Source organism: Neoarius graeffei, chromosome 19, assembly GCF_027579695.1.
Source record: "Neoarius graeffei isolate fNeoGra1 chromosome 19, fNeoGra1.pri, whole genome shotgun sequence".
Taxonomy (NCBI): Eukaryota; Metazoa; Chordata; class Actinopteri; order Siluriformes; family Ariidae; genus Neoarius; species Neoarius graeffei.
The window spans coordinates 63,384,556-63,403,372 of NC_083587.1; the positions used below are offsets into that span (position 1 = coordinate 63,384,556).

The window sequence follows — 18,817 nt, forward strand, 5'->3', positions numbered from 1 at the left end:
AAATAAATACAACCAGACTCAGTTTTTTTAATATCATATAGTATATATTTCTCTACATTTACAATATGAATTTTATAAAATCACGAAAAGAAGAGAATAAAAGAGAACCAAGCTGAAAGACTTGTAAAGGATAGATGCTAATCAAAGGTTTCTTTCAGGTGTATAGCCTGCTCAGATTACATGCCCAAACTTGCTCTACGAGACTGAATCAGAAATTTATTTATTTGCGTGTTATTACTGATTGAATGTTTAACTGAAATCATAATACATGTGTAATTTTGTAGTGAAACAGAGAAATAAATTTCCTAAGTTAGTTGAAAGCTGGTTAAGAATAGAAAGTTAGACTAGTAAATCTAACAGTGTGTTTAAGTCACATGATCGTTTATCAGCGTATATCTGGATAGCAACTAAAGGGTTGTTTTAGAGTAGAGATAAGAATGGTGTGCTCATTTGCATGATGTATTTAAATCATGTTCTGCCAAAACAGCATGTTATTCATATATCCCAATCCAGGATAAACAAAAAGTATAAAACTCTGTCCAATTCTGGGTTTGTATATTAGTTAAGAAAAACTGAAGGCATATTTTAATCAGTATGCAGTGGAAAGAAGGAAAAAAAAAAACACAACCTGTGACAGTCCAACAGGCTAGAAAGGGTTCATAAGGAAACATGTTTTTACATGTCCAGGTTTAGTGAAATGTCTGATAGTGTCGAAGAACCCAACTCTGTGAACGTAAAACATCACAACACACACATAGGGACAAACAACTGTAGATATGAAGAAGTCTTTCTAAAATTTTAAGATACAATGAAAAAAAAAATAAGGCTGTAAAAACAAAACAGAGATTTGGCAGCATTATTGCATCCAGGAGAATTTGTTAAATGTTATTAGACCCTGATACTGATTTATTTCAGGATAGCCTAACCTTCATAAAACTAGATAATCACCCACCCACCCAAGACATACAAAATTACTCTACCCACATTCACTGGATATTGGCTACTCTACGACTAGGATATCAGCTCATATACCGTGAGTAGAGAAAAACAAACTGGCAGAGCACATCAAGTCATATGTATGTTATTTACCAGCTGGGAGGTCCGTATGGTGAAATACCTTGACTAAGGTCTTAAAAGTACTGAGAGAGGCCCTCTGGGCCGAGGTCAGTATTCAAGGCCAAGGTCACGGTATTTCACCATATGGACCGACCTTAAGCTAATAAATCTCATTCATCTCATTATCTCTAGCCGCTTTATCCTTCTACAGGGTCGCAGGCAAGCTGGAGCCTATCCCAGCTGACTACGGGCGAAAGGCGGGGTACACCCTGGACAAGTCGCCAGGTCATCACAGGGCTGACACATAGACACAGACAACCATTCACACTCACATTCACACCTACGGTCAATTTAGAGTCACCAGTTAACCTAACCTGCATGTCTTTGGACTGTGGGGGAAACCGGAGCACCCGGAGGAAACCCACGCGGACACGGGGAGAACATGCAAACTCCACACAGAAAGGCCCTCGCCGGACCCGGGGTTCGAACCCAGGACCTTCTTGCTGTGAGGCGACAGCGCTAACCACTACACCACCGTGCCGCCAAGCTAATAAATAATATTTTTTTTCTTTACCAAATTCTAACAGAAAACGAGAGCGCCCGAAAGGGAAAACCGAGCCGAGCCCAGCCGCCATTTTGAATCCTCATTCACGGCTGTAATGCAAATGGCTTCCTCCTCGGTATACAAGTGCACTTCCATGGCAGGAAAAAAAAACTACATTTTGCCACCTATGTACTGTAGTCCCCTATTTATACAAATAGGAGTCATTCAGGATTCAGCCATGTTTTTGCTTGGCGTTATCAAGTTTGAGGTTTTTAGCTTTCTCCTGAAATGTTTTATTTTATTTTGTCTTCCTCAGGGTAGTAAAACTCACTTTCGCTGTGAAGACTGTCGTTATTGCTATCCATGCTGTAAAATTAATGCTATTCTCCTGAGAAATGCTGGCAAAAATGTATAAGATTTTTGATAATCTTATAAATAAATCTTATAAAAAAAGATAAACGTTGACAAAAAATGCTACTATGTTTCTTCTTCTTGTGTCGCCAGAGGTCCGTAACTGGGGTCCGTACCGTAGGATACGGATCCGCTCGCCAGCCAATAAGAGCGCAGGATCTGGACCGTGAAAAAAATAAATCACTTTATCATCAAGTATTTCAAAGAAACAGAAATAGCTAATATAGTTCCTCCCCAAAAAATATCTCCTGTTACACACTCCAGCCAAGTCAGTGGCAGTAATGCACCTTTAAGTTGGTTTGCCAACCACCAATAAAATCCTAAAGAAGAACTACAAAATGGCGGAGCGTGTTACTGAACCAACCGAAGATGAAATAAAAACTCTACTTAAAAACAAAACCCCCAGAAATACAAACCTACCCCCAAACAACAAAATATGGAATGAAAGTATTTCATGGTAAGAACGTCTTTATTTTTCAAGACTTATTATAATAGCATTTTTCACAAATTGCTACTGTCAGTTCACCGGTTTGTTTACATTCTAAGCAGAAATGATTTTGTTAGACGTTTTGTATAAAGTTTTTATTTATCGAATTTGCAAAAAATAAAAAATGCTCTATTCCTTAAAATCCAGTGAATGTGGATAGAATAAAACAATTATTCCACTCAATCTCGTCGTATACGGCTTATAGCCAACTCGGTGCTACGTGCCTCATCGGCTCTCAGCTCATGTACGACGTGATTTCGTGGAATAATTGAATTATCCAAAGCTAAAACTGAGATACAAGTGAAAAGGCACTTTACAGTGTTTATAAGTGACAAAAATTGATGTTCAAAGAATCTGTGTTCAGGTATACAGCATTCAAAAATCTTCAGCATTAAAAGAGAACATGGTTAGTGGCTTAACATTTTGGTCAGGAATTTTATGGTAAATAAAGATGTTTAGACTCGACTAGAAATTTGTCCCATGTTTGTGCTTCTTAACTGTGGTCTGTGTCTTAAGAAGAATGAACAAACAAGTAAAAGTTCTTGAATATCTGAAAGAAGTGAAACTCATCCTGAAAGCTCCAGAAGTAAGCCATTTCTTTACATGACGTCTTGACAGCATGGACCACATACTTAGGGTTCTTCTCAAAGACAAGCTCTGCAATCCCTGGAACTGTGACTTTCTTCTGGTCATTGACCAACTGCTGGATCTGAGCTTTGTCTATAGGTTCAGGAGAGGCACTATAGGATACCACGACATTCAAATTATCATCTGGTGAAGGCACCTGAAACCTGCTCTTTCCTGTGGCACAGTGGAAGTCCTTCTTGCTGATGAACAAGCCCTTGGGTGAGTTAAAGACACGGACTGACCAGCTCACCCAGTCATACTTCTTTTTCAAGTTCTCAATGATCATGTTGGCTAGCTGCTGGTTGCTTTTGTCCCTGTGGTTCCTCACCAGGGACTTGATATCGAGCTCAGCCTGACTTGGGAAGCTGTTGATACAGTCTTCAATGACACCATTCATTTTTGACTGGACCACCTTCATCTTCTCTGCCCAATCTTTGAGCAGCTGCTCTTCATCATCACCACCTTTCAGAGTCGTGTGTCCCATCAAAGCGATAAGACCTATACAGAACAACTGCTTCAGTCTGGCACAGAAGTCCTCCACCACCCGTCGGCTCTTTTGTTCATAGTTGAGAGTGATCTCCAGTACAGACTCTCCTGAGAAGTTATCTCCTGTCACAGCACTGTAAAGTGTATGCAAGTTTTTGTCTCCTCCAGACTTGCTAAAGTGCTCCAGGAACTGTTTCTTCTTGGCATCTCGAAACTTTGGCTTGGCATTGAGGATGTCCATGTACTTGCGAAACTGGTTGGTTATATTTTCCTCCACTGAGAAATAAGCTGCGTCCATGCCGCTTTTTCTCACCTCATCATTTATGCGCTGGATCTCCTCTGATACAATCTCCAGACGCTCACGGACCTTCTGAAACTGTTCCTTCATGTATACTGCTTCTTTGCTTTCCACATTATCTAGTGCCAACTTCACAATGGGAGCAGCGATGGAGAAGACGGGGAACAGATCTCCAACGATGCTGGCCAACACCTCTGCTCCCTGCTCAAATATTTCCATCACATTTTCCACCACATCCTTCTTGGATGCAATAAGTGTCTGCAGGCTTTCTGCCATTTTTAAAAACTATCTTTTAAAATCAAGCTGTGTGCAAAAAGAAAGCATAAAGTTCAAGTTACAAATGATCACACTGCTAATACAAATCAATGACTACCCCAGTGGAAAAGATCAAAATATGAAATATTTGAGGATATCATATTGTAATTGTCTGGCTAAGCATCATTTTTCAAGCCAGAAGGTAGTAAATAGAGAACTTACACAGCAAATCCTTGGTTGTGGGATGTTTTTCAGCCTTTTTGCTGTGCCCAAGTGGAAAAAGGTAAGATCACTGTGCGAGAGAAAGAAAGAAAGAAAAGCGAGTCAGCTCAGCTATTAGAGCATAAACTGCTCGGTAACGTCCCACCCTGTGAGTTAATGAGCCAACAATATGCCAGGAAGTCACACTGAGGGAGAAAAACTCTCCATAGGCCACAAACCAATGACAAATTGACATCTAAACTGTGTTGCCTTCATCATTCACCATTAAAACAAACAAACAAACAAAATCTATAACCAAAAGGTCTACATAACAGGGCAACTTGACAGTGGAGGAATAAATGGATCCTAACTCAGGACTCTGCCCACCTCCAAAGGCCTGCAGATTAAAACACGGACCTTTAACTTCACATAAGCACATTTAAAAAAAAAAAGCAATATCAGCAATATTTGTGGACTTTGTGCACTGGCGTTTTTCCACAGACAATCATTCAAAAGATCTCACGAACACAGGCTAAGTAATGACAGTATAATTAAATTCGAAACTACAAATGAGATGTGGCTACAAAGAAACAGAAACATGATATCTTCATAATATCCATAAACCAGTTAGAATTTAGGGTATCCTCCGTTTCCAGTGTGTGCAAGTGCCATCATGGGCGGATAAACGGTTAATAAGGTAGTTCAACTCGCTGAGCAGGAGCACATTTTCCAAAGCAGCCCTGACAGTTTCTATGGAAACCAGACAAAAGAAAAACGAGGCTGTCACTTACACTTTGATGAAACTACTTGCCAGTTTACTTGGTGTTTACTCCCTCCCAGCCACATGCACACTGAATTACACTCTGAACAGAATTTCAGTGCTTTCCATATCCCTTGTCTTCTGTGAATGTATGAACTAGCAAAAATGTATTTAATGTATCTGATCCAAATTATACCACAGCACTGATCAGTAGTGGATTCTGATTCTGGTTTATTTTCTGTAAGAACAGCACCGACAGTCATGTCAGTTATGTTAATGCACTTGTTCTAAGGGTAACAATCTAAGGTTAATAATATATATTTTTTAATGTCGAAAGCATATAAATCATTGATATGGTAAAGCTTTACTTGAGGAGACATTTAGTGACCATTTATGGAAGGAGTCTCCAGTACAACAATCAGATTTAGAACTATAAGTTTTCTTCCTCAGCAAAGTCTTCTCAGTAACATGAGAAACTTACTAACTTTATGAAAGGGAGGGAACGACTATAACACAAGCGATAATAGGAACTACTCTATTTCATCACACCACTCCATTGTTGATTATATTCCTACAGCAGCATGCCTCTTCATGTCTTATTAATGTGTTCGAGTAGTAGTTTGAGCCTTTTTGTAAGATTATATTTAAGTATGTGCAGGACTTTCTGATGTTGAAAAAGGATAATTATATTTTTACACCTTGCACTTATGTCGATTATCAATGTGTTTGTTATGCAACAAGAGTTTACATTTCAGTGTAACTTTGTTAAAGATGGTTGTATATAAATCTCACATTTCAAATTTTGTGATTAGTCTAAACCCTCACTAAACCTAAAAAAAATATAAAATCTGTTTGATTAATGAGCTTGCAAAGAATATTCCACCGATTTCCTTAATGATTAACTAAAAACATGCTGTGTTTTCCAACTGAAAATGTTCTTACACTTTTTTTTCTGTACCAGAAAGCACTAGAACAGATTAGACATAGCATTACAGACAGCCTCATCCCATCCCACCCCCTCCCTCGGGTTACTGCAGCACTTGAGAGGATCAGGAATTGCAATAAAACACACCACTAATGCAGTGTTAACATATCAGATAGTGGCTGAGGTTTTAGACTTCTTAAATCTGAGGTCTAAAATCATTATTTTGCAGTATAGAGACTTCTGTGGATGTTCTTGCCCGGATATAGGAATTTCCACAGAGCAAGAAACTGAAAAGTGGGCATGATAAACAACTGACAGGTAAATATTCAGAGAATGTGACACAAACATTTTCACAGTAATAGCTGACCCTTAGCGTAGCATTCCAGTATATTTCCTTTGTACAGAATTACAACAGGAAAAAATATTTGGAAAAGGTTCCATCGTTTAGAACAGTTATGCTTAGATTTACATGATACAGCTATGTCAAAGAGTTTCAGACTTTAGGAGTGGTAAGCAGTAAGGTGCAACAGGGACAGATATGGTTATTAACTATACAGCTATAAAACATAAAACTGAGTGAGGTTATACATACAGTACACCTACATATATACATACTGAATAAATCAATTTATAAATCTCAACTAAAACTAACTAACGCATAGAGCTCAATATAGTGTATGTTAAGCAACTGGACTTATTGAGATTGAGCCATGAAGTTTTGATCATCTTATTAAAGACAGACCAGATATAGCGAAATGAATAATTCCAATAATTCCTCCATATATTTTCCAGAAGATATCACACACATACCTATATAGCATCTCATTCATCTCATCTCATTATCTCTAGCCGCTTTATCCTGTTCTACAGGGTCGCAGGCAAGCTGGAGCCTATCCCAGCTGACTACGGGCGAAAGGCGGGGTACACCCTGGACAAGTCGCCAGGTCATCACAGGGCTGACACATAGACACAGACAACCATTCACACTCACATTCACACCTACGCTCAATTTAGAGTCACCAGTTAACCTAACCTGCATGTCTTTGGACTGTGGGGGAAACCGGAGCACCCGGAGGAAACCCACGCGGACACGGGGAGAACATGCAAACTCCGCACAGAAAGGCCCTCGCCGGCCACGGGGCATGAACCCGGACCTTCTTGCTGTGAGGCGACAGCGCTAACCACTACATCACCATGACGCCCCCCTATATAGCATAAAATTCAATAAAGTATGATGCATAAAACTATAAGGTGTTTGTCACTAATTAATGTAAATGCATCAAGCTAAGTAAAATATACAGCATTTAAAGTATAACATATACAATCTGAGAAAATAAAGTACATTACTGTAACTTTAGGGGTACACCGGTTTGTCACTGTAGCAGTACCCTTTAAGGTACTTATTTGTACTATCTATATACTGCTTTGAAACCTATGTACCTTTGTGGCCATAAAAAGTTACACAGTTACCATGAGAACCGATAACGAGCCCTAAGGGATACGTTAGTGTAAACTGTACCTTGGGGAACAGAAATGGGCTCCTACTGAACCCCTATTTCTCACAGTGTACAGCTATTTAACAATTATTCCTTGAAATCGAGTCGTAAATGAGCTGAGAGCTGAGAGTTGTGCAGCACTGAGTTGGCTATAAGCTATGTACGACGAGATTGAGTGGAATAACTGCTTTATTCTATCCACATTCACTGGATTTTGAGAAATAGAACATTATTTTTTGCAAATTTGATAAATAAAACCTTTATACAAGACATCTGATGTGGAGTTCCTAATGAGATTGTTGAATAAGATCCTAGAGAATGAGAAAATGCCAAATGAATGGAGAGTGTGCTAGTCCCAGTGTACAAGAATAAGGGAGATGTACAGAGCTGCAGTAATTACAGAGGGATAAAATTGATGAGCCACACCATGAGGTTATGGGAAAGGGTATTGGAGGCGAGACTGAGAAGAGAGGTAGCAATCTGTGAACATCAGTACAGGTTTATGCCAAAGATCATCACGTCGGATGCAATTTTTGCTTTAAGAAATGTTAATGGAGAAGTACAGGGAAGGCCAGAGAAAGCTACATTGTGTGTTTGTAGACCTGGAGAAGGCATATGATAGAGTGCTGAGAGATGAGTTACGGTATTGTATGAAAAAGTGTGGAGTGAATGAGAAGTATATCAGAGTGGTGCAAAACATGTATGAGAACAGTGAAACAGCAGTGAGGTTGGAACGACTGAATGGTTCAAGGTGAAGGTGGGACTTCATCAAGGATCTGCTTTGAGTCCTTTCTTGTTTGCCATAGTGATGGATAGCTTGACGGACGAAGTGAGGCAAGAGTCACCATGGAACATGATGTTTGCGGATGATATTGTGATATGTGGTGAAAGTAGAAAGGAGGTTGAGTTGGGTTTGGAGAGATGGAGGTATGTATTGGAACGAAGGTGAGCAGCAGCAAAACAGAATACATGTGCATCAATGAGAATGGGGATGAGAGTGTAGTGAAGATGCAAGGAGTAGACGTAAAAAAAGTTGGTGAATTCAAGTACCTGGGGTCAACCGTGCAGGAAAATGAAGGCTGCGATAGTGAGGTGAGAAAGAGAGTGCAGGCAGGGTGGAGCAGTTGGAGAAGGATTTCGGGAGTCATTCGTGACAGGAAAGTCCCAACAAAAGTGAAAGGTAAGACATAAGACAGTAGTGAGACCAGCTATGATGTATGGATTGGAGACCGTACCCTTAACGAAGAGACAGGAGGCAAAGTTGAAGGTGGCGGAGTTGAGGATGAGGTTTGCGATGGGAGTGATGAGGTTGGACAGGATAAGGAACAAGCACATCAGAGGGACAGCACATGTGGAGAGCTTGGGAATTAAGCTAAGAGAGATGAGGCTGAGATGATATGGGCACATCCTGAGAAGAGATGCAGAGCATGTTGGAAGGAGAATGTTGAGGATGGAGCTGCCAGGCACACGAAAACGAGAAAGGCCAAAGAGGAGATACATGGATGTGGTGAGAGAGGACATGAAAGTGGCAGGTGTGGTAGAGAAGGATGTGGAAGACAGGGAGCAATGGAGACGAAAGATCTGCTGTGGCAACCCCTAATCAGGAGCAGCCAAAAGAAGAAGATACAAGACATCTGATAAAATAATTTCTGCTTAGGTGGACTTCTTAAAAACCTATCGATAGCTGCACAAATTGACTTTAGTGGGTTTTTTTTGTAAAAAGTGCCGTCTTGCCAAGGTATAGAACAGCTTTAGACATTTAATTCTTCCTTGGAAATGTCAGTTCTGTAATTTTCAAACTTTTGAACCAGTCTAAATAATAATAATAATAATAATAATAATAATCTCATCTCATTATCTCTAGCCGCTTTATCCTTCTACAGGGTCGCAGGCGAGCTGGAGCCTATCCCAGCTGACTACGGGCGAAAGGCGGGGTACACCCTGGACAAGTCGCCAGGTCATCACAGGGCTGACACATAGACACAGACAACCATTCACACTCACATTCACACCTATGGTCAATTTAGAGTCACCAGTTAACCTAACCTGCATGTCTTTGGACTGTGGGGGAAACCGGAGCACCCGGAGGAAACCCACGCGGACACGGGGAGAACATGCAAACTCCGCACAGAAAGGCCCTTGCCGGCCCCGGGGCTCGAACCCAGGACCTTCTTGCTGTGAGGCGACAGCGCTAACCACTACACCACCGTGCCGCCCATAATAATAATAATAATAATAATAATTCAACAAATTTTAATGCTTAAAAGATGAAGAATGTAAACAAACTGGCGAAAAGACAGGAGCAATTTGTGGAAAATGCTGTAATTCTTGAAAAGTAAAAAAAAAAATGATGAGTTATCAAATACTTTCATTCCATATTTTGTTTGGGGGATTTTTTTGTATCTTAGGGTTTTGTTTTAGAGTAGTTTTTATTTTGTCCTTGGTTGGTTCAGCAACACGCGCTGCCATTTTGTTTTTCTTGACTCACAGTGTATGAGCTGATATCCTAGTAGTAGAATAGCCAATCAGAGCGCGCGATTGCTCATATCCAGTGAATGTGGATAGAATAATTAGCTATAACACACTGTATTATTCATTGAGCGCACTCAAGTATAGCTTTAAGACACTAATGTACAAAGCTATAATGTATAAAGGTCAGTAAAGCAAAAATGCAGATAAACAAGAAAGTATGATGCATATAGCTGAGTATACTGTATATAGTGCATATATTTCAATAAGGAAACAGCCAAGGATGAATATATATGTAGTTCAGTAATGTCTAATGTACAGTTTTAGGCTTAAAGCAAGTTATGTGCCGGCACAAAAGTTAGTAAATATAACCCAAACAGGCTATTGTTAGATGAGTAAGGTATACAGCATATAGTTTTATGAAGTGTGCAGATTATATACATTATATATGAAGCTTGGTAAACAGAAAGGCTCGCGCTTATAATCATGAAGTATGAAGGCGCGCGCGGAGAAGTTTCCTGAAATGAATTTACTTCCTGGTTGGATGAAGACCAAACAAAGCTGCTTACAAGGAATCCCTTCAAGATATTAACATGATTTTGACCATGACTCGTTGTATGATCGAGTAAAGTTTTGTTCAAATCGACAAATGCATCATGAAGTCGAAAGAAGCTTAATTTATGTTTAAAAAAAAAATCGGGAAAAACTTAAGAGCAACACCCTCAGAGCTGCTGAACTTCCGTCCTTCAGCAAACTCTCTGGCTTTACTCAAGCGCCTTATTTTATAGTCTTTGCTGCAATGATATAATGAATGTCTGACGTTTATTATTTGTTGTATGACCAAAAAACTCACCTTTAAATCGCAGGAGAATAAAAAACAGAGAGAGAGAGCTGCGTTTAAACCCGACTTCTTTCCCGTTTGTTTCTCTTTCCAGCTGAATGTGAAGAGACACACCCATGTTCACAAGAAACAAGATTTAAATCCTTGGACTTTTTAACCCTTCCTGAGGTTGACACTATGTTGAATCTGTTTTCAGAGGCACAGTTTAAGAATGTTTTAATAGCTTGTGGAAACAAGATAACCACTTGTTCCCACAAGATTTAAACAAACAAACAAACAAACAAAAAAGCCCTTTTGGGACTGTAGAGGCTGAAAGATTTTCAGGATAATGTTTTTAAAAAATTTGTTTTTTGTTTGTTTGTTGTTTTGGCTGAATGATATGAACCCGTATAAAAGAGCCAGCATGGGTTAATAAATCAACAGTTACCTAGACAATAGTTTGAATATATTTTAATAGATGTACTTGACCAGATGGTTCAGTTAATCATTAATAACGAGTCTACCAGCATATTCAACAGCATATGGTACAAATGATGTTTATAACCACACTACTGTGATTGACAGAATACAAAAGAGTTCAGACACATAGCAATTGTATAAGCATAAGTATCTTCATTAAACATGGCCGACTAAATTCATACATCTCCATATAAAGTATCATATATGCATATATGCAGTTTTACGGTACAGTTTACTGAGAACAAGAAGCCAAAAAAGAAAAGACAAAGGAACTGGACGCCCTGGCACACTTGGCATCATATTGCACTGTGTAGTGTTAAGACCAAAGAAACTGAAAAAAGTATATAAGACTGATTGCAATCGATATTTTTAGGTTGGTCAAAATTTCACTATTCTGAGTGGATGCAAATGTGTGCCCTTTTGTGAACCGCATAATAATAGCACTCAGGGTCAAAATTATTGGCTTCCTCCACTCTCTTATAGCGACTGACAGCATGCACAAGGCAGCTGGGAAAACTCTTGCACAGAGACTCAGCCACAGATATCATGTCACCTTTCATCCTCTCTTTCTCGATTTGATCCTTTATCTGGGCCTTGTTGAGTGGTTTAGGGTCCACAGTGAAAGACACCACAATCCTTATTTTGTTTTTGGTCAAAAGGTCAAAATAATTGAGACCTCCTCCACTTCCATGGTACCGTTTGCCAGCCAGCCAATTCCAGAAAAAAATGCCACCATGATTAAAGACCCTAACTGACCAGGAGACCCAGTCGTATTTCTTGGCAAGGGCATCCAGTATGAATTTAGTAAACTCCGGGTCAACATGGCTCTGCTTCTCCAGGAGCTTGTGTTCTACATCCATCTTGGCTTGTGCAGGAAAGTTGTTCACACATTCATCCACAACTGCCTTCATGCGCTTCTCCACATCCTCCATGCGGTCTTGCCATTTCTTCACCATATCCTGTCCAACAGTGCCGTCTTTTAGTGCAGTGTAGCCCATCACTGCTATGATCCCAATAACGAACAACTTCTTCAGTTGAGCGCAGAATTCCTCCACTGCCCTCCTGCTCCGTTGCTCAGTGACCAGTATCGTGTCCAGCATTGCATCTCCAGAGGTGTTCTCTCCAGTGAGGGCGTTGTACAAGCCATCGAGATTCACATCACGATCCGTGTTTTCAAAGTGGCTAAGAAACTTCTCCATCTTCTTCTCCTTGAACTTTGGTTTGGCCGTGACAAACTCTTGAAACTTTTCATACTGACTGATCATCTGTACCTCGCGGTCAAAATTTTGCTTGTTCAATGATGTTCTCTGCAGCTCCAGAGCTATTTTTTCAATCTCATCCTGGATCCCTTCCAACTTCTGGTTGACCCTTTCAAACTGCTCAGCAAGATACTTAGCCTCTTTGCCCTCTGGGTTGCTAAGGAGCTCAGCTGAGGCCACAAAAACTGCCTCCAGGATGGGATGAAACTGGCCTACAGTGGCTGCCAGGATCTCACAGCCTTGGCTCATGATCTCCACTCCCTTTTCAATCTTGTCCTTGTTCTCCAGAACCCATTCTTCCACACGACTCATAGTGGATGCCGGGAAAGAGGTCCTGTCTTAATCCTTTAAGGGAGGCAAGTGCTTTCTCTGTAACATAGCAAGATAAGTCATTTAAAAACCCTCTCTTAGCCAAATGATATCAAAATCAATGCCAGAATCAATGCAGCCACCAGTAAAGGTCACATTTATTTCACCAACATGAATTTTTGAGGTAACCTGAGACAAAATCACGACATTTTGATCACAGGATGATCAAACAAGCATTGGTGTATTACTGTACAGTCAGTTTTGGAGTCGATTTTTTCAGTTTCCTCAGAAGCCAAAGCCAAAAACATGTGGGAAAGTTCAATTCTGGACATGTGCAGACATGCCCAGAGTCATAATACACCACACCTTCTGATTGCGAGGCTTGTAAAGGATCAGGTGTCTCTCAGGACTGAATGAGAACAAACATGCTGAAAGTTTACCACCTTTTAAAACAAACATTGGAACATAGGTAAATCATGAGCATGTCTCAAATGATGAGAAGAGTTGTGAAATGATGCCAAACAATAATGGGGGTAATTCCAGCACTGGGGAGAAAGTATAAAACATCTGTTTTCAACATGCGTTTGCCTGGAAAGATGTTTAAATGGCTGAGCTGTTGAACATTTCAGAGTATTTCTGGGCAGTTTCATTACACGGGGGAGATGAGCTCACACATATATCTCATTTCCCAAGACCCTGCGTATACTACAGCAAAAAAGGCACACCCAGAGCTGAGAAAATGTGTAGCCATTCCACTTGTTCAGCAATGTACATACAACACAGGATTTGGATTAACCACCCAAACCACTGGAACCAAAAATAAGATTATGCAACATGCAAATTAAGACAAAATCTGATCTTTGGTTAATACAAATAAAGTGCAACCAGCTCGCTTAGTACGTACAAGCAAGAACAATTTCTCTGTAATATTTCACATTGAGGCTAAGTAAAATTAAACTGTAGCCTATACATGACTATGAGTGTCTCTAACAGTCATAATTTTGAAGTTCCATTTAGAAGAATCCATTTGTGACTCAACACTCATGACTCAATTTGCCTCAAAAAAGCAGTTATTTAAAATGCATTTAAAATCAGACTTTTCATTTTCCCTTTGAACAATATCTATAATATTGAAAGAGTATGTTTTTCTAATTACAATTGTAATCCATATCTAAATTAACACGTGATAAAATCCTAATTTCAGAGAATCAAAAATAAATGGTCAGCATCAAGATGATGATGATGATGATGATTATTATTATTATTATTATTATTGCAAAATTCCCTTTGATCTTTTTTGTAAGTCAAAGTCTTTCTCTCTCTCTCTCTCTCTCTCTCTCTCTCAAAAGCACATCCTTGGTTACTAATCCTGCTCCACTGATACTGCAGATAAAGTCTTATTCAGGACAATATTTACTGAAGCACAAGATCCAGCCATCTCACACTGCCTCAAAGGAACCTTTTTCTTATCTATTATAAGCCAGGAATTAGCTAATAAAATCCAGGTACAAAGATAATTTTGGTTTTTCCATGTCTCTTTTTTTCATGCCAGTGTTTACTGAACTTTCTTTTGTGTGCTCAAAATAGCTGAGTAAATAAAAGCACAAAAGAAGAAGCAAAACAAAGCAAAGCAAAGAAGCATTAAAAGAAGAAGAAAAAAAGAAATCAACAAAGGCTGAGAGGAGAAAAAGGCTTACAGTTAGTCGGTGAAAATGTGCAGAGGTGCCCTCTGTAGTGTTCCTGTGAAGCCTAGCTGTGCTGAAGAGCTGCAGCCTCCGTGGCTCGACGTGAATTTATAGCTTCGCTCCCTTGTGACACTCCCCCTTTGAATGTGCTCCATCTCCTAGGATGTGAGCATTCCGAGGAGCCCACTCTGAGAGGGATGGGGAACATCCTGTAAACATTGCCCCTTTTATCATTTCAAATGGTCTGGGACGACACCAGCTCATAAAAAAATGACACAAAAAGTTCCTAGGATAATAGCAGGTATGCCAATTTTTTAGTATTACAAACTACTTAGAAAAAAATAAGAAAAACTTGTGGTAATATAGAAACTTCTATGCATGAGAAAACAAAGCAATGTGGAATGAACGCTGTCCTTGGGCTTTTACACATTTTGATTCAGACTGCTCGACAATGCAGTGAAAGGCTCCTCTGTTTTCCCAAGCGGCCTGCGTCAGGCAGGCTGACCGGGAGCCTTTGTGCTCTTCGTGTGACCCACTTTGCAAGAGGCGCTACTGAATTAAAAGGAAAAGTAAAAAAAAAGACTTTGGTGGACTATAGAGATCCAATCTCTATAGCAGTAGCCAGATAATGTGTTAGCATGTTGCTTGTCATGTCACTGCGAGATCTCGCACTATGCTAACCTGATAGAGGCTGATGCGCAAGAACGCTCTCACAGCACCATAATGGTATGTGGCATGATGGGTGGAGACAATGTTGTAGTCAGGTCACTCAACCTCGAGTCTGAGTCCAGTCTCAAGTCCCCAGTGTTCAAGTCTGAGTCAAGTCCAAGTCATTAAAGAAAATTTAGAGTCAAGTCCCAGTCAAGTCTACTATTGATCCGAGTCGAGTCTGAGTTGAGTCCGAAAACAAGATTCCAACCATACCATTTGTCAGTGGCTGTTGCTGCCTTTATGTGAAACCATCTTTGTTACTGTGTTGGACTCGCATTACTGCTTGACTGCCCCATTTTAGTTAATCGGCTACAGATAAAAAGCTTGTTCATCGCTCAGCAAGCCCCACCCACTATCAACAGAGCAATGAACATAGCGTGTCACTTCCTTCTCTGGGTGGAGTCTTACCAAATGACGATTGAAGTTCGAGGTTGTCCCCGTCGTCTCCTTGATAGTTCTTCTACATATGGAACGCATAGCAGTGCATTTTTTCCCACTGCATGTGAAGTCTATATAAGCAAAGCGGACAATCCTAGGGGCGTTCTCTCCAGGCATTTTAGTGCCATTAACGTTAGTTTGTTCCTGAACATGACGTGTGAACAGGTGAATGTACATTCTCTTGCACAAAATTAGTATAAAAATTAATGGAAATATAAATATGTCAAATTATTATGGCATGTTACAAAAAAATTAAGAAAAAATCTGAGTCCTCGTCTCCAATTTACGAGTCTGAATGCAGTTAATGCACAAGTCCGAGTCCAAGTCCGAGTCATCAGTGCTCAAGTCCAAGTCAAGTCATGAGTCCTTAAAATTAGGGCACAAGTCGGACTCGAGTACTACAAGCCTAGGTGGAGAACGTATGGATGGTCCTATGGACGGACACCCTGATTGGTTTTCTCTGGCTCCTGCAGCTTTAAACCAGATTCTCCAGCAAAGACTAGACTTTTATCTTATTTACACTTTTAAATCACCGTGAAAGTAAAAAATTATCAGGTCATATATGCCAAGCAGCCGCAGTACACAGTATTATGCAAGCACAATGTTTTTTTAATTAAAAAATAACAGTGCAAAAAAAAAAAGCTTTGGTCTGAGAGCAGGTTTTATAGAATAGCTTCATCAGCAGTGTCCATCTTTATTAAATCCATACAATGGAAAAGCCATTACTCTAATTGTTACCAGATTAGCAAGGTGAGCCAGACAGGCGAGTGTGTTGTGTGTCTGCATTGGAGCCCAGTTTTCTTTGGTATTCTGTGGGTTGTGTATAACACCACCATTAAAAAACAATTTAGCTCATTTGTGCATGAGATCTAACAGGCAAGATATTTCCTTAAGTACTATAATTAGGTAAAAATCTACACCACTGGACCACAGCACTACAGAAACGAAGGTAAAAAGGTAAATAATTAATAATGGAAAAACGTTTCTGGTATTTTAATAAAGCTTCAATAAAGGGACTATATCAGTACTAAATGTTAAAGTTGCTGATGCTCCATCTATTGACCACAAACAGCATCCAGCACTTGACCTCAAGCCCTCTTTCACTTAAATACATTATCCATGACTTTTTAATTTCTGTTGAAGCTTCAGATAAAATATAGTGCAATTTTTGGTTACAGATAAGCAAGTCATGACTGTGCACTTAGGGTGGGGTTTTTTTTTTTTTTTTTGGATTATGTGGAATAAGTCATAGTGTATATCTAGACTACAGTGTATCTGACTGCAGACTGAGACCTGGAGAGGTCTCACATGAATCATTTTGTATGTGTCATTAGAGAATTAGCTTCAGGAAATTTATATATCAGACAAGTTTGTCTTGTCTGGGAGATAATTTATCATAAGTACTCCGACGTCACATCAGGGGAACTGAGGTTTTTCTTTTGTTTCTTTTCTTTTTTTTAAACTGTAGCTAACCTTGTTCCAGAGAATAAGTATGTAGCTCCAGCTTTGCCCTTTCTTTCATTTTCATGTATGAAATAAATTTTCTGAGGAACCATTAGTGTTTTTTTCTCATAGCATAGCCTCAATTTAAAAAAAATGCAATAGAATAGTTGAAAGGTAAAATGCTGGGATTTATACCACAATGCTGTTGAACAATCAATTCTGATTGGCCAGAAGATGTTAGTTAATTTTCTAGAACAGCAGCTCTGACAGGGCGGCACGATGGTGTAGTGGTTAGCGCTGTCGCCTCACAGCAAGAAGGTCTGGGTTCGAGCCCCATGGCCGGCGAGGGCCTTTCTGTGTGGAGTTTGCATGTTCTCCCCGTGTCTGCGTGGGTTTCCTCTGGGTGCTCTGGTTTCCCCCACAATCCAAAGACATGCAGGTTAGGTTAACTGGTGACTCTAAATTGACCGTAGGTGTGAATGTGAGTGTGAATGGTTGTCTGTGTCTATGTGTCAGCCCTGTGATGACCTGGCGACTTGTCCAGGGTGTACCCCGCCTTTCGCCCATAGTCAGCTGGGATAGGCTCCAGCTTGCCTGCGACCCTGTAGAAGGATAAAGCGGCTAGAGATAATGAGATGAGATGAGATGAGCAGCTCTGACAATAATGTAAATGCAAAACACAAGACCGTACTTGTTATTAGCTCATCCGGCCAACAGGTGATGAGTTTATGCCATCATGTGCTACCCTGTTCGGCGGTGTCCACATTTCATGAAAATCACTACTTATCTCTCAGCTCTTCACCGATTTGTATTCTTTTTGACAGGAAGGTAGGTCTGTCTGGGGTGCATATAGCTTCTAGCCAAATTTGTATAATTGCAATTAATAATGAAGATATGGAGTAATTAAGCCCTAATGAGCAGTTTCCACACAAATCACTTCTCCCTCAATTCTTCACCGATTTTGATTCTTTCTGGCATGAAGGTAGGGGTATCGAGGGTGCATATAACTTCTACCCAGATTTGCTTAATTACAATTATTAATGAAGTTATGGACTAATTAAGCCTTTATGAGCAGTTCAACAAAAATAACTTCAATTCCTCGCTGTTTTGGATTCTTTCTGGCAAATTGGTCAGTATTCCTAGGGTGTATATAGCTTCTATATATAACTTGTATATAGTGTATATAGCTTGCAACATTTATTGCGCAAGGTGGCCCACTTTAGATCGTTCCTTCTGGATTAGATGGGGCCGGACTGAGCTACGCCGTCATTGACGGTCTCGTTATATTATCTTCGCTTTTCACAGTGGTTTGAAATGTACGACTGATGTTCATTAGAAAATGTGTAATAGTTGATATGGTGATGTTTGCTGTTTTATTTAACATCTATGGCATCTGTAGTGTTATACTCAATGACAGTCAGGGTTCTGACTCTACAGGATTAAAGGTTTATCACTTTTGTTACTTTAATTTACAAGCTTGAAATTTTGTCTTAATAACATGAATCGAGAGAGAAAAAGAAGCTGGTTTGGGAAAGACTGTTTATAGCTACTATAAGAAAAAGTGATAACAGGAACTAACTTGTTTTATGCATCAGTTGTGTTCCGGGACATTAAACGTAACTGTAAACAGACAAAAAAAGTATGATATGTTATTGTT

General features: G+C 39.8%; 1 protein-coding gene across 3 annotated transcripts; it reads right to left on the reverse strand.

The window, feature by feature from the left end:
- Positions 1-1,443: 1,443 nt before the first annotated feature.
- On the reverse strand, positions 1,444-14,663 carry rpz5 (rapunzel 5). 3 transcript variants are annotated; one of them, XM_060900400.1, is made up of 3 exons: positions 14,581-14,663; positions 4,387-4,456; positions 1,444-4,212 (listed from the first exon to the last, which is right to left on the reverse strand). In XM_060900400.1, exon 3 carries the CDS (start codon positions 4,183-4,185, stop codon positions 3,010-3,012), a length of 1,176 nt encoding a protein of 391 aa, XP_060756383.1. In that variant the 5' UTR covers positions 4,186-4,212; positions 4,387-4,456; positions 14,581-14,663; the 3' UTR covers positions 1,444-3,009. The 3 variants fall into 3 exon arrangements, with proteins under 3 accessions (XP_060756383.1, XP_060756382.1, XP_060756381.1); XM_060900399.1 differs by lacking the exon at positions 14,581-14,663 and adding an exon at positions 10,869-10,997; XM_060900398.1 differs by lacking the exons at positions 1,444-4,212; positions 4,387-4,456 and adding an exon at positions 11,292-12,943.
- Between the last annotated feature and the right edge of the window lie 4,154 nt (positions 14,664-18,817).